This window comes from Bacillus rossius, chromosome 5 (assembly GCF_032445375.1).
Source record: "Bacillus rossius redtenbacheri isolate Brsri chromosome 5, Brsri_v3, whole genome shotgun sequence".
NCBI lineage: Eukaryota > Metazoa > Arthropoda > Insecta > Phasmatodea > Bacillidae > Bacillus > Bacillus rossius.
The window spans coordinates 57,947,191-57,964,341 of NC_086333.1; the positions used below are offsets into that span (position 1 = coordinate 57,947,191).

Here is a 17,151-nt window from a genome sequence, read left to right on the forward strand (position 1 = left end):
AAATTACAGGCATCGACCTGACCCCTGTTAGTGACTACCGTAAAACGGGGTGAATAGAAACGGTCCATTTAGAGATTCAGAAAAACTAAATCTTCAATGAAAAATCATTCTTAACAATGTTGGCAAATTACTTTAAAAATATAAGGATTAAAAATTAATGGTTTTATTCATAAATACCTTCTTAGCAGACTGTTTCTATTCGCCCCGCTTTACGGTATCGTAGATGGGTTTTAAAAAAGTAATGAGATTAGTAGCTGTTGTCAGGCCAATTCTAAAGCCATGTTGGTAGAGAGAGAATCTATTTTCAAGAGGAAATTTATAATTTTACAGATAATTTTTTCAAAAATTTTTGAAAAGCCATTAAGAGATATTGGGCGATAATTGGTGTCATTTTATTTGCTACCACTCTTATGAATAGGGACAACCCTGGCAATTTTCCATTTGTCAGAAAAGCAATGAATTTTTAAGCTATTTTAATAAATTTTTAAGGAGGGAGTTAATGTACATGAACAACCTTTAATAATAAAATTGGTTATTCCATTCCATGGAAGACTGTAAAGACTTAATGTTCCAAAACTGAGATTGTATCATAACCTAAAAAGGTTATTACTTTGGTACCTATCATTAAAAGATACATAAATACTGGATTAATTTTCAGCACAAATAATAGATAAAGATCTGAATTACTAGATAAAACACCTTTTATTTTCAGTGAGTGTTGTTCATGGAAATCATTTCTCATTATTTTAACACTGCACAAAAATTGTTTGGAGTTGACCTTAATCTGCATCAGTTTATTTTGCTACACTTAATAATATTTTTGACTTTCAACTTATTTTCACAGAAATATTATGTATATTTGTAGTCCATATGCTTCATGGTAGTTCTTCTTAGATGAAAATGTTTGCCTTCTTTTTTTGTTGAAACTGTGTTTCTTCATGACATGATTACAGAATTACAGATACAGTACATTACAGAATAATACAACATTAAAAAATCTTTGCCCTCGAAAAGCGTGAAATTGTCCTTCATTGGCTCCCACCTTTCAGTCACACTTTGTCAATTCCTAAGTTATGCCTAATTTTAATTTTTTTTGTGTGGTAAGAATCACTATGATTATATTAATGTATAAATATTTTTTATATTAATTAATAAAGTAAAATAAAAATTTCATAGCCATAAAGTATGATGTCCACTAGGATGTAGGCACACCTTAACCCAAACATTCAAGATTTAATAAACTCCATATATTATTGAGCTGTAAATTGTAAACTTCAGTGGATGAATAAATTGAAAATGGTTAAGGCAACATGATCTTCAAGCTTATGGCGTGATATTTTGGAAAGGGGCCTTATTAGGGGGCATGGGCGGTATGGAATAGCCATCCTACAATTTGAAGAATAAACTATTTAAAACCACATTTTTAATCCAACCATGAACTTAAATTTCGGTGAATTTTTTAATAATTAGTCTTAAATAATTGATATTCTTTTGTACTTCTAGATTATCTTTTATATTTCACTACAAAAAAACATTTAATATTTCCATCCTATGTGTGTGTGTTCATGTGTGTGTCAACAAGAGCACACTACACACACACACACACACACACACACTCTCTCTCTCTCTCTCTTCCCCCCCCCCCCCTCGCTTTTTCACTCTCGAGAAAGACAGTGAGATTGAGTACATTAGGGAGCAAAATAAAGTTTTGCACCAATTTCTAACACTGCCATAGGCAATAATTTAATTAATTACCTAATTAATAAATGTAGATCTTCAGTGTGGTGACTAAACTGTTTATACAGCAATAAAAACACTAGAAACTATGTACGAAGTGCTGTTGCCTACATCGCACTCTGAGGCACCATCACAGAATTCAGCCCCACACGCCAAAAATACTTCTCTGCGCATCATTGCAATAAAGAATGAACCTAAATACAATACGCATGACACAATGAATAAATAAGCAATACAGCATGAACCATTGCCTAACCATTCCGTTTCAATTCCATTACCCGACGTACATTTATCCACAGTTTTTTCACAAATATAAAATTCCCTGAAGACACCCAGTTTTCCCTGATGCCAGACAGCATATCCATAACTCTAAATCTCACCTGCCAGTGCAATTGTCCTGCTCGGCTGTCACGGATAAGCATGTCGGACACGGGAAGCAACAACTCGCTGGAGCTCCTACATTCGGCACCTCACAGCTGCTATTCTGATGCAAATAGCAGCAGTCTAGGCAAGTGAGCTAAAACCCTCTGGCCAGTGCATACTGAAAAGTTCCCAGGAGCAAAGCAGTATATTGAAGTTCAAATCAAAATACTGTTATGTTAACTAATACTCAAAATACATAGTGAATTAAAATAATATTTTATTTAATTTTAAAATATGAAACTCTTTATTTCCAAAATAAAAGGTTCACATACATCACATACGTACTTCATTAAAATGTCTTGGAATGTTAAGTGGAAAAGTTTGTACATTGTGTAAAAAATGTACAAATATTTTTGCTAGTCAGTAAAAAAGGCACGTTAATTCTTTCATCTTGTCTTTGTGCTGTTCCTTTTACTTATTTATGAAACAATAACAGTTACTGCATACAGTGAAACCTTGTTAAGAAACTATTACCTAAAGAAGTTTTTCTGCTTAACAGGTTTAAATCATTTTGCACTTGACCAATAAACATTACAAATTATTTAAACCCCTTTAAAAAATTCTTGTAAAAAATAATACAGATTCAATTCTCCTGAAAAACTTCTTAACATATTTTTACTAACCTAATTATCTCTTTTTCAACATTCTACAGTACAAACAATAATTCAAAAATATCAAACATGTGCTGTTAACAAAATAACAAAATAACAAAATCAAACATTTGTGCTACTGTCATAAACATAAAAATAATAATAATAAACCATAGCTTGTAGTAAATTATCTTACATCTTCAAGAATAAAATTATCTTGCATTAAAAAAGTGTTTCTCACATTAAAAATTCTGCTCTCATCTAACACAAATATTATATGCACATTTCCTTTATAACCCTTTAAAAAAAATTGTTTACTTCCAAGCAGAACTAGAGTCATATGTATAAAACAAGTAGTACTCAGCATTTGCAATATTAATATGCTGTCTGCACCAAATGCCATGGAGGGTGATAATGCAGATTATGGGACATGAGCTGAGCTGCTGCTCATGCAGCATAATGCCGGCGCAGAAACTTTGTTTACACCATGAAGTTAGAAAACGTTGGTATTAGATGCTTTCCTGCATATAACTAAGCCAATGAAATTGTAATTACTGTACTAATCAACATACAGGTGTCTCCAGTTATCACCTATTACGATCATATTTACCAATGCTACAGGATTATACATGAGCCACTGCAGGAAATTTTCGTGGCGATAAATAGTAGTAAGATTTTTTTACAGCAGTCAGGTCATCTTGAATTTTAGCTACTCGAGCCGAGCAGTTTGATTACCAGACTGTCGACAACTAGAAGGGCTAACCACCAAGATGTTCGATGCAGACAGTTCTTTTGATGCCAAAAATTTTATCACTAAACTAAATCCATTTTGCATATTTACAATATGCAAGTACAAAAAAATTTCTCAGTACACATGAAATGACAATTTTAAGGGAAAAGTTGACTGTACAACAAATTATTTCAACTAAAGTAACAGTCCCTTTACTATTAAAAATATTTTGATGTTATCTCAACAGTGCCAAGAGATTCAGAAATAATTAACTAAAAGTTGTTTATTTAATACAAATTAACTGTACTGAATTAGATAAATTTAATTCAAACAGAAATAAACTAAAGGAAGCAAAAAAAAAAGGGAAATAAATTATCATACAAATTTTCCACTGCTGTGGTTGAAGTACAAATTTAATTCGTAAGAATCCGCTAGTAGTTTCCACTAGGTAAGTTTTATTAAATGCAAAAAATGTGGAAAGAAATAAAGTCAAGTGTTCATATTTTGGTAGAGGCGGAGTTTGCAAAAAAAATATTAACCACAAAATCTGTTTAAGTGACTTCTCTGACCCTTATGTGCTATGTAAATTTATGGAAGACAACAATTAAAACAATTGGCAGTCTTATATAAGTGAGAAACTGCTGAAAAATCTCCAAGGTAATGGAAACAATACATTTAAGTCTTAACTGGTGCACAATTACATGTTTACAACATACATATTTAAAGAAACATAAAAAAAATTTTTTTAAACAAAATACACCTCTCAGGACTTCTTAACATATATGTATTTTTTAAATGTATTATTCAATTTTTTAAAAGCAGTAATACCTAAATAAATAAAATATATACCTATAAAATAATGCTGCCTCTGAAACTTTCAAAAAGACTAATGTAAACCCTATAGCAATGTTGTGCAACTACCTAGTGTTCTTTATGCTTTTAAGGCCAACAAAATGACTAGGAAATATAAAAATAAAACAACCCTATTGGTTCCACACAAGTAAAAAACAATATGCATTAATTTCTGGATGTTACTTTGTTGACAAAATAGTGAATTTGTGATGCATCACTTCCTAAACTGCTTGTTGCACATAAATCAAAATAAAGGATTAACATTTAACTAAATGTTGGTGTGGGTTATTGACCAAAATATTGTAGACATTAAAAAATAAACTTCCAACTATGGATATATACTTGCTTGATTTTTTTATGGCATCAGATCATTACATAAAAGGGCTATGTAATGAAACATCTGTACTAAATACCTTAAATCAATAAATACTTGAAGGCTAATTACTGTCTACAATTGAACTTCATAAAAACTGCAAATTGTGCTGACGCTTTATACTACAAAGCTGACTAATCTATCATTGAAATTGATATAGGTACGTAATTAAATACTAATATGTGGAGCAAAGAACTATAAATAAAACAAAACAGTATTGCGATCACAATATAAAACAAAGTACCATCACTCAAACAGGATGATGATATAAGTTACGTAGCATTTTTTTTTTTGGTCTAGTTGACATTTTAACATCACACAAAACGGTAGATGCATGGTTGTAGCTCTCTACATATAATATATAAAACACAATTGCTATAGAATGCCAAACCCTGCATAGATTCTGTACACTCAACATTTTCCTGAGAGACATTTTTAAACAAATGTGTTACATGTGTAAACACAGTAAAATTATGTAATGCTATCTAGGTATTTGACTCTTCAGACCTGTTGATGAAAGACTAACAAACGTGATCAGATCTGAAACTGGACGGATAATGGTTGAAACAACTGAAGTAAATGGGGCTCAAGCCTTGGTCTCGTGCTCCATTTCAAATCTTGTCTGGGACTCCTTGAGGTACTTCTTCTTCTTCTGCTGCACGACGGACTCGACAACGAACAGCGTCCCAGATATGAACGCCATTACAACCCCCACCACGGCCAGGCCGAAGGCCCACCCCAGGTAGTTGTTCTCCTGCTCAGGCATCCACCCCTTGCCGTTGCCCAGCGATGCGAATATGATGACTGCGATGCCACCAGAGAAACCTACACAAATAAACCAGCCCCATGAACAAATTTTTAATCAATTTTCGTCAAGTTCAGTTTGGTAGCCACTTTCAAAATTTAAGATGCAACAAAATTATGATACACTTCACGACAAGATAACTCTGTTGGTAATGAACCGACAGCAAGTAACTGGCTAAATCCAATTAGTGTATACTTTTAGGATTCTGCTAGCAAGGTCTTTGAAGCAACTGATGCGTAGGCACACACATGGCGGACACATGCCAAAGAGAGAGAAATGTAGGGGTACGCATACCTTTTGGGCAGTCTATTTCAAGACCACTTGAAGCTACGATGTTTATTGAGGTGCTGGTGGTAAGCCCATTTGCAGGGTTGAAGAATCCAAATTTTTTACAAGAATGCCCGTGTATAAGCGACGAAAATACCTTCAGAACCAATAGAAACTGCAAGCCGAAGAAAGGGAGGATCAAGAACTCAAAATAAAAAGCTATTAAGAGGGTTAACTGCAAAGTTTCCTACCTCGACATGACAATGGCAGCTCTCGTAAAAAAATAATTCGGGAATGTGTTTGCTCATGCTTTGAAACATACTCTCTGAAATTTAAGCCATTTTGAATGCACAGTTGCTTTTTAACAGTTGTTTGAGTGAGTCTCTGCAAAATAGTTGTTTACGAAAGTAATGGTCTCATTCGACAAAAATCTGTCCTCCTAGTGCAATTTTTACCTAGGCAACAAAAAAAAAGTCTAATGGGTATAGATCTGGTGAGTTAGGAGGGTGGTCAAGCAGTTCAAACCATAATTTGTAGATTTTCTCCACGGCAACCACTGAGTGTGAGCTGGTGCAATGACTTTGTGAAACTAAATTTTTCGTTTTTGCAATTGTGACCTTTTTCTTAAATTTCTGCCTTCAGCTGGTCAAGTAATGATGCATAGTATGCTCCTGTTATGTTTTTCCTTTTTCAAGATGATTAAAACCATTCCATGACTATCCTAGAAAACAGTCACCTCCACTTTCCCAGCCAAAGTAGCAGTCTTTGCCTTTTTTTCGAGCTGATTCCCCTTCGCAGGTTCTGATGTCGCAAAAGTTCATTGTCACCCAAGCTGGTACGGCCATGAACCAAAATATCATTGTAGTAAATTATGGTGCAGAGTCCCAGTACATATAGCCAACATCGTCTTTCATTTAGCATAAGCATATTGCCAATCAAAAAAAAATATTCAGTGACAGCTTGATACTCAATTTTCCATTTTCACAAAAACACGCACATAGACTCACACAAACGATTGTTAAAATAATCAATTCATGTCCAAAATGGCAGGAATTTAAAGAGAGTACATTCCAAAGCACGAGCAAACACATTCCTTAATTTTTGTTGACGAGTGTTGCCATCTTCATGTTCAGGTTGGAAACGTTTCAGACAACCCTCGTAAGTGAAGCATCAAATGACCGATACAGCCACAATAGCGCCAAAAATGATCAGTTTCAACTGCCAGTGCACACAGCTATCCCGCACCTCCCAACAGCGGGGCAGCTTCAATTAGCACAAGTGTTAAAGTGCGTGACAAAGTGAGTGCATTCCGAGGAGGGTCTCAGCACCGTGGAGAAGCCAGAGCATGCCAGAGACTACCAAGAGCAACAACTGGAGGCAAACAAATATGGTTTCATTCAGTATGTGCAACGGTCTTTGGTTTCAGCACAACCTGAAAAATGGGACGGGCTAAGAAATGTTCAAATGTAAGCTAATGTTTGTACAGACAATATATATAGAAACTAAAGACATGTATTTTTTTTTACTAAAATCCTGCACAGAAATTGAAGACTGTCACATTTTCAAGTAACCCCCTACGGCTCCTACACATCTCTCTCTAAGCCCACACCAATTTTTTTGATTTGTGATAGGTGGGGCACGCTGCAGGATGGTCATGGGAGATGGAGATTGGATGGGTTAGAGAACATGCTTGCAGAGGATCAATAGTGATGATTGGAAGCTTTGAAGGATTAGGTGGAGGGCAGAAATATGGAGGCTGACACTATTTCTTAGTGATTTCTGGTAGTCAAATTATCTCGAGGAAACTGTAATAGAGGTGAAAGGAGTTTGTGAGTAAAGGAGAGTTAAGTATACGTTTAAATTGAGGTAACCCCTTTTGCCACCACACATAACACCAGGAAATTTGAGTTTGGTTTTAACCAAATGGGGATAAACACTACTTTTTACTACCACGACATACAACAAACCTTAAGAATTATATTTTTACAAGGAAAATAAAGTGTGTGCCTAAATCTTTACAATTATTTTTTAAAAAAAAATTAACAAAACTAAAACATTTAACAAATAAGTATTGAGAACAGATACGTACCAGCAAACAACAGAAGTGCAGCAATTACTCTGATGAGAAGAATGAAGTGTTTCTGGTCTGGTCCAAAACACAAGAAAAATACCAAAACCATAATGGCTGCTACCAGCACACACAGGAAACATAATGTAAAGAAGAACTGTGTAGCAATCATGAATGCTGAAAAAGAAAAGAAAAACAAATGTTCACTACAATTAAATATAATTAACATAACACAAACATTAAATCACTATATTTCTCTACTGTTAGGTCAAAAAAAAAGGAGCAATATTTTTCTAATGAATATTAAATCATAAATTGTTCAGAAAATTAACTGAACTATTCAGGGATGTCATTTCTCAGTGGAAATTAAAGCAGAATACATATCATCTACTTATTGTCTAAAAATGATCACAAGCACCACACAGCATTATACATAACAGTTAAACTTCACGTAGGCCCCTAATTCAATCTAACTAGCTACTATTGTACATTTTGATACACTTTTATACAAGCACAGTATTACTACTAAGTAGAGTTCGTTATATAAGCCTACCCTTGACACGATTATTTTCCAGAAGCACGTTCATGGAATAATATGTTTTCCGCCACATTTAATACTGGGTACAATACGTTTACATGTAGTTTGAAATGTTGTTGATGTGAGCGGTTGGAGTAGTTTCAAATGTAAGTTATTTTTTAATTCTTTGTAGTATTAATATATGTTTCCGAGGTAAAATTTTTGCATGTGTTGCTCATTATTGGAAAAAAAACCTTGTTGAGTACCTAATGTCTGCTGCATTAAAAAAATGTAATTAATACATAGATAATGAACACATAATAAGTAATTAATGTAAATAACATAACCTAATCAACCATTCACTCTTTTTTTACAGCATTTTAAATGTAACCAACCTAACTACACCATTGAAACGGTTAACTACTTGAAATATTGCAATGCAACTTACAGAATGATTAGAAAAAACATCCGGAAGTAAAAAAATTGATCATTTTCTGATAATTTATATTTTTTTCAGATTCTCTCTCTTCTAGATAGTTACCACCAACTATAGCAGTATTAATTTCTCACAAACTTACACAATAAAAATAAACAAATCTGTGCTGAAGTTAACTATCCGACAATGGATTGATCCGGTCTATTGAAGCCAGGCCTCTGTGCTTATTTTTAAGTGCTTATTGCTGTAACTATCTATGTGTACATGTTTATGTTGAATGTGTCAGGGCCTTTACAGCCTAGGTCAATCCATATTGGTGGTTTACACCCTATAAATAAAGGTTTAGAAAGGTAATTATTCTGTATCATAAATAAATGCTTACCCCTTGATTCTAATGGCATGATCCTGCATAATTGAACTGAGCAGAACTTAGCTCTATACTGCAGCTCTATCCAGCCGCCCGGGACTGAGTGCTTGGGACAACAACAGCCCAAGTCATTCCACACTGTGGTACGTGATGCTTGCTGTTTTAATTTAGTACCACAAAAGATCTTGCCCAAACAAAACCACCACAATACACACAAACAAATTGTCAGGTCTTGTGGAATTTTTTTATTCAACTTATATAATTATAATTCAATGTTACATAACAAGTTTTAATTATACCCAGGATCTTTTGAGATAATAAATTAAAACAGCAATCATTACTACTTACAATAGGATCAATGTATACTGGATCATGCCATCAATCTAAGGGATCAACTTGGATACATGATACAGAACTTTTAAAGGTTTAGAAATATTGACAAAATTGGATATTGACAACTACTTAAAATTAAGCTACAATTCTTGGGATAGTGTTTTATTCCAATGAGTTCTTCATACTATAAAGAAATAATAATAAAAAAAAATTTATAATTTTTTTTACCATTAAATTAATATGAACTGGTACATTCTTATTTAATAAAAAAATGTTTTCCTTTATTTTTTGCCATTATGGAGAGAGACCATTATCAAAATTTGATTTCAATAGTGTTAAGATAAGACTACATGGACTATACCAGTGATGGCCAACTTCGTTGACTTCAGGGGCCACATAGCACTTCAAAGTACACTCAAGGGCCAAACCACGCACTGACATAATTTTTACAATTATACGGAATTCTAAAAAAACACATGTTTTGTATGTTCTGCTTACTTTTACTTATGAACTCTATTACAATTGAATAAATAGAGAAAAATAATTCTAACAATTATTAAAAAAACAGACACCTTTTATAAATACGCTTATCATTTTTTGTTTTGTTTTCTAGTACTTAGTGAGAGCACTGTGGCTTTTGGACACTGTTCACCGACGACTTAAAATCCACATCTATTTTTGATGTTGCCACACTAAGCAAATGTGATAACACATCATCGGAAAGTCTATTCCTACTCTTTGATTTTATGTGCTTCAATGCTGAAAAAGCTGCTTCGAAAATGAACGTACTTGAGAAAATTGAACACAGTTTCAGGGCCCAATTCCTTATCAAAGGATAACGTTCATGCGAAAGTAGTTTCCAAAACTCTACTCCAGTTGCTGTGGACATTTTACCAGAGCGATCACACTGGAGTTCACAGTGTTCTAGCTGCAGTTCTCTTGGCTGACACTGAATGTTACACTTCAAAGCATTGTTGAATAGTTCCATGCTAGGACGGAATGTTTCAAAATCTTGAAATCTCCTGTCGAATTCTGAAGCCAGTTGGTTAATATTTTTTTACGAACTGCATGAAAGTAACCATTTCTTCACATGAGAGATTTCTTACAGTTTGGAAAGTGGAAGCAGTCATTTTGTTCCAGTGCAGACTTAAATACTTGAAGTTTTTTTCGAAATCCATCAACGAAACCCATCATCTCGAAAACAGTCTGATTTTTTTCCCTGCAACTGCAATTTCAAAATATTCAGATGTTGGGTGATATCTGTGAGAAAAGCTAAATTTTTCAAGAAATCAACATCCTTCAGTGCAGTGGAGATCTGTTGAGTGTGGAACATTGTCACTCAAAAAGGAAAGTATTTCATTCAGCAGTTCAAAAAATCTGACTAGGCACTTTCCTCGACTAAGCCGTCTAACTTCCGTGTATAATAACAAATCACCATAAGCACAAACCAATTCTTCTAAAAATGACAGAAATTTTCTGTGAGTTAAAGAACGGTTCCCCCCTCTTATCAAATTGGTGATCTTGGCAACAGTAGCCATTGTGCCTAACACACTTACTGATTTGGCACACAATGCCTCCTGATGTATAATGCAATGCAGAGTGGGCAGGGTAGCTTGTTTTTGTTTTAAAAGTCCAACAAAGCCGCATGATGTTCCAACCATTGCTTTAGCATCGTCTGTGACAACTGAAGATAGTTTCTCATAACCTCCATGTTCTTCAACTGCATTGTTAACTTCCTTAAAAATATCTACACCTTTAGTTGTGTTATGCAAAGAACATACTTTTAATAGTTCTTCAGTAATACTGAAATCTTTTTAGATGGCTCTCACAAAAATTAACAACTGACTAGTGTCGGTAACATCTTGTGCTTTCATCGAGAGCTAACGAAAAATACAAACAGTCAGAAATAGAACCTTTCAGGTGTCAGTATTTGATTGCTAATATCTTCAACTCTCCTAGTAAGAGTTTGTTTTGACAGAGATACAGAATTAAACTCTTTTGCCACCTTACCTTCATTAAATGATTCTGCCATTCTTACTGCACAGTTTTTGATGAATTCCCCATCACTAAGTGGTTTTTTCGCTTTCGGTAGCTCGTAGCTAACAATGTACGAGGCTAAAGACATGCTTCTTGGTTTCTTGACACACTGGTGAATACACTCTTTGCTGAGAAATTCCCCCCCCCCCCCCAGTTGTTCAACAAGATGTTTTCTTGACTCGCCTGAACAATTTTCATATTTGTGTTGATGATTTGATAAAAAGTGCCATTTGAGATTGTGTTCTTTTAATACAGCTAGCACTTGAAGGCAAACTAAACACTGAGATTTCATGTCCTTATTAAGTATAAACAAATATTTGTGTTCCCATTCTTCTTTTGAAAACACAATTTTCACAGTCTACTTTCCTAAATTTGGAAAACATTTCAAACTAACTACAACATCAAATAACTTGTGAAACGTAAACGTAAACAAGTACATACATAAGCTGTGTGCCGCGAGTTACCGTGCTATTCTGATGCCATATGAGTCATGGTGCTGCACACTCTCGACATTCGAAATAAATACGTAAGGTCGCTGGCTCAGCCGGTAAACTGCTACGCTTCTTTGTCACACAATATGTCAACCTCTCATATTTACTCGGCAGCTGTGTTCGATAAAAATATTAATTTGGTTGGAGCTATGACATTTGTACAGTTTGTAATGAAATATAAGCCAATGCAAAGCAAAATGAGTGTAGCGACGACTGTCTATTTGCCAGTATTTTAAATTAAAATTTTCCAGCTATTGTACAGTGTACAGTGTGTTTTCGTCTCGACGGATAGTTTTTGCGGGTCACATAAAACATTACCACGGGCCGGATCTGGCCCGCGGGCCGCCAGTTGGCCATCACTGGACTATACTATAGCCTAATTAGAGCTACATTATCTGACAAGTATACTTACATGGTAAAAGAAATCCTCTTATCTCATCATATCCAGTAGTGAAAGGATCATATACCCAGCGGCAACCAACAAAAAATCTTCTTTGATATTCATCACTGGGGTCTGCCAAGGACCTGAAGCAGTGCGACCAAAGCCCCAGTTTGTCTAGCTTGGCCCCTGTGATGCGGTAGTCGCTCACAAGCCACGCTGGGGCGCAGAATGACACAAACACACATACCAGTGTAATCACGAACACTCCAATAGCACAATTTCCAGCTAAACTTCTTTGTTTCATGGTTCTTCTATTGATCGAGCGATTTCTGAAACACAAAATATCTTATTGCTATTTTAACAATTCAGTAACAATTCACTTAGGTGCCTTCAAGTTTAAAATTTAAAAAAAAAACACACTAACAAATTGACACCTGAGGCACGCCCTAACGAATTTTAAAACGCGTGGAACTTGTAAGTATAAGATGATATTTGCGTCTATACTTACACGTGTTTCAGTTCAATAAACGTCTAAAAAAATTTTCACATAATTTTATCGTATGGTGTAATTAACACAATTGTATATCTATGCCTATATAAAAACACAACTTGAAAGCATAATCGTAATAGTACGTTATCTAGTAATGGTCGTACGTCATCTGTCAAACTTTCACGCATTCAAACCATAGCCAACATTGGAAGATTTGCATTATAAGAAATAAAGACAACTTAACCTTTTCACAAGCTATTTAAAATATTCTTTAACATTAATAAATGTAATACCTATAAAAGAATCAAATACATAAGATAATATACTTTAAATTCTCCAACGTAGTAATATTATTACTCGAGTAAGGTTAACTTACCTTGTTTGAAATTATTTTCGTGCGCTTGCTGTTCGTAGTCGCAGTTGTCACTGATATCATAATAAACATTCAAGGTGTCCCCTGCTTGTTACTAGAGGGGAGAGATTTCTCAGCCTTCACCATCTCCCACGATAATTTTCATTGTGCGAATTCTTAGTTGGCGCAGCCATGAAGAAATTTCCCACGTGTTGCAACACCGTAGTGGAACTTGTCCACCTCCCTTTCATTTCTACGGTTCTTTGGGTTCACTGCTAAGCTCGGCTGTGTTATACTAGACGCTTAGCTTTTAAAAAGTAATTTTGACATAATACTTTGTAAAAAAAATTATATGACTCATCTTAGTTCTGATTTACAAAAATGGTAATGTTGGTTTTGAGTTCAGGCCCGCTATTTTATTTTTTATTTTAGTCTATACCTGTAAGAAAGGGGGGCTCCTGGTAAAAAAAATGGTGCCATATCCCCCAATTCTGGAGGTTGTGTGGTGTAACCAAGGGTCTCCTTAAACGTTTGCAAGCCAAATGTTGCACCATAAGCTAGTTTATTTATATATATCAAAATTATGCTTCTTTTCAAATTCGAATCTCAGTTTTGAATCTTACTTATCCTAATTAAACATTTGTGTTTTTATTTAATTTTGAAGAACGGTCTTGCAAACCATTTAATTAACACGTATAAGTTCATGAACATGTATATATAATTTTTTTTCCTGTTTTATACGCATTATTTTAAGGAATTGACTTAGGCTGTTGTTGCACGAAGGAGTTTCTGTGTTTTTAAGGTGTGTACGATAACTATGGTACTATCCGGTAAGTTTTCAAATTCGAATCTCAGACTCGAATCTAACTTATCCTCAGTGACAACCTGTACGATGGTTCGCACACTAAATTTAATTTTTATTGTTAGTACACACATGTATGAAAGTCGCCATGTAACTGCTTTATCGTTTTGTTTGCACATTTTGTTGTAAAAATATAAAAACTCGGTTGGAAATTGCCGTAGTTTGCGTGGAATGACTTAGGCTGTTGTTCCAAGCTCTCTTTCCCGAGTGGTTGGATAGAGCTAACTTCTCTCAGTGTATTCTTTCCCTAAACTTCCGTCTGCGACGCGAATTACAGTTTCTAACGACTGTTGAGACGCAACAACTAATTTTCAAAAATTATGCAATTTGTAATGTGCAAAAAGTTAACATTTCCAAATACCTGTTTATTAATTAACAAGCAGAAAAATGCAATGTAAGCATTGGCCAGCTTTTAACTTCTTGCATTTCTGCGTGAGTTTCCACCCTCTATATTTGAAATTCCTCTATATTTGAAATTAAGTGTCTATAAATTTAAAGATGCAAATGTACTTTGTACAGAATTATAACGTTTTCTTTTTATTACATACATTATGTTTTCACTTACTAAATTATTGTGCACTGAAAACAAACATCTTTAAATTAAATTATTAGGTAGGTATTGCATAAGTTTCTGTAAAAAAATCATTATCTATAAAAAGCACTTTTTCTATATTTCTTACATTTTCAAGTTGTACTGTTGGTGATTTGAGCAACTCACATGTGTCGTTGCATTAGTTACATGCTAGGACCTTGCACTTCTTGTGAAGTTTATACACCTGGCCAATCTTTCAGCCAACCCACTACTCAATCAGTACCACCAACTTTTGAGAAAAATGAAATAAATTTTGTATTTAGAGCAGAACAGTAGAGCATTTCATGACCTCGCTAACAAAATTTAATTCACAAACAGTACTGCCTTTTACCTGTTACCATTTTGTTATTCACATATACAGATCTTTAGGAGTGGTAACCCAGTGCTCCTAGGTATATACCCTTGCTACCCTGGGGCCCCCATGGCACGGGAAAAGGGTACACAATTTCATTGCAATCAGAAAAGTATGTAGTCGGAGACTCGAATATGACGAGAGGCTGAGGCTACCCAATCCAGCATCATTAGTATCCTCCTAGTTCACTCAGTCAACTGTCTGGTTAGCAGAGTCCTTAGACCTTATCAGTTCTGCTGGCACCTACCTCGATCTACTACTTGCCTTTGCCCAAGGGCAGTTACAACCATCGCCAGTTTTCAGACAGCCTGCACTGGGAAAGTAAACATCTTACCAAAGGCTAAGCCATAGCAACCTGTTTAATCAAAAACTTGTAACATGTAGTAGCATATGGTCACACAGCTGACAAAAACAAAGCTAATCCAAAATTTTGTTTTAACACCAACAATTGAGAAAAACCAGCAGTTCCTGGCAATTTCATTCACAAGATGTGTACGCATCTTTCATTTCATTAGTAATAGTGAAGCTGAGGATAAAAATGACTCCCCACTACAGAGTTTACTAAATTTTTGAGACTTTCTGCACTCCGAAAACGGAGACCATCTTGCAGGCGATGGTGTCCTCCAGTTCCCAAATTTACTTGATTATACAACCTAGCTTTGCTACAACTTTCCACCTATGAAAATGTGGTGGATGTAAAATAAATGACACAGTAAAAACTCAACATCACTGGGTCAAGTTTAAATACAGTAGGTTCTTCAGTCAAGTGGCAATTCTGGGTGTTGGTAAAGTACCTAGGTAATACTCAAAGATACAGCACCTGAAGTGGTGGGGGCTTCACAATCTTAAAAATTCTCTCTCAGAATTATTAAATCCAGGCAGTATTTTGGTCCAAACACCTTGTCCCTGTTTTCCCATCCCTTACCTAAACCACAGCACCTCTTCTGTAACAGCCCGTATCGCTAAAGCACACAATGCATTTTCCTGCAATTTGTGTACGCAAACAGCAAGAATTAATCTGCCTGAGAGAGTATGTTGTTTTCTCTCCTTAAAACATTCAAATACTATGTCTGGGGAAAAAATTATTTAATTTAAATAGACACACTTTTGACACAAAAAGAAATTACTACTTTGCATAAAAAGACTACAAATAATCATAAAATTTTATTCACTCCTTTTTATAATACATCCCAGAGCAGTGCATTGTACTTTGCAATATCTTTACAACATAGAAAAATATACACATAGCTAACATTTTTCCTAACAAGAAATGGACGGCTTTTTCTCAGTCCTTATAGTATTCTTTTTTTTTAACAATTTTAACATACAGAAAAGTTTTAATTGGTTTATAACATGTAGTACATGAATGTTTATTGCTTAAAAAATAGTACTATAAAATACATATTTTCATAGCAATGAATTTAAAAATAGTTTACATATGAATTTCTATTCTTTATAATCTCTTTAAAAAATACATACGTATATCTATGTGAATGTCAGTGTGTGAAGACCTGAATTTAAAATAGTGCACCTAATGCCATAATGTTACAATTAATTTCAGAAGGTAACTGTCAGTATAAGTATACATATTTACTAGTAGCTTTTTGCGACCTTTTTTACACTAAAAATGGAGTCCATCTTACAATCTATTCTCCAATTCACAGATTTACTTGGTTCTAAGACATACCTATGCTTTGAATTTCGAGTTCAGAAAATTAGGTGGTGCATACAATAGATGATATCACACATCTACAGGCAAACTGATCAGCATCACTAGATTAAGCACATTATTTAGTGAGGTGGCAATTCAGGGGTTGATGCCTAGTTAATACTCACATTAGAATACATTTTTAATAATTAAAACAGAGGTGCCCACCCCCCCCCCCCCCCCCCAAACACTATGACTCACCCCCCCCCCCCCCCCCCCCGAAATGTTTTGTGCCATTTTCTCAATGATTTTATAATATTATACTTTTTTAGTATTATATTTTGTCACATTTTGCATTAATTAAAACTAATTTTCTAATAATAATAATTTTGGTCATATGCGTGTGTGCGCTTATTGTCGAAGCGGGGATAGGGACCATCCTGAACC

At 34.7% G+C, this 17,151-nt stretch overlaps 2 protein-coding genes across 3 annotated transcripts in view; one reads left to right on the forward strand and one right to left on the reverse strand.

The window, feature by feature from the left end:
* LOC134532271 (uncharacterized) overlaps nt 1–17,151 on the forward strand; it is a 476,249-nt gene that overhangs the window by 414,831 nt on the left and 44,267 nt on the right. The window lies entirely within an intron of this gene.
* LOC134531836 (uncharacterized) lies at nt 690–13,515 on the reverse strand. Of its 2 annotated transcripts, none has more exons than XM_063367810.1 (4): nt 13,275–13,515; nt 12,439–12,737; nt 7,867–8,022; nt 690–5,530 (listed from the first exon to the last, which is right to left on the reverse strand). In XM_063367810.1, exons 2-4 carry the CDS (start codon nt 12,710–12,712, stop codon nt 5,292–5,294), a joined length of 669 nt encoding a protein of 222 aa, XP_063223880.1. In that variant the 5' UTR covers nt 12,713–12,737; nt 13,275–13,515; the 3' UTR covers nt 690–5,291. The 2 variants fall into 2 exon arrangements, with proteins under 2 accessions (XP_063223880.1, XP_063223879.1); XM_063367809.1 differs by lacking the exon at nt 13,275–13,515 and adding an exon at nt 12,917–13,095.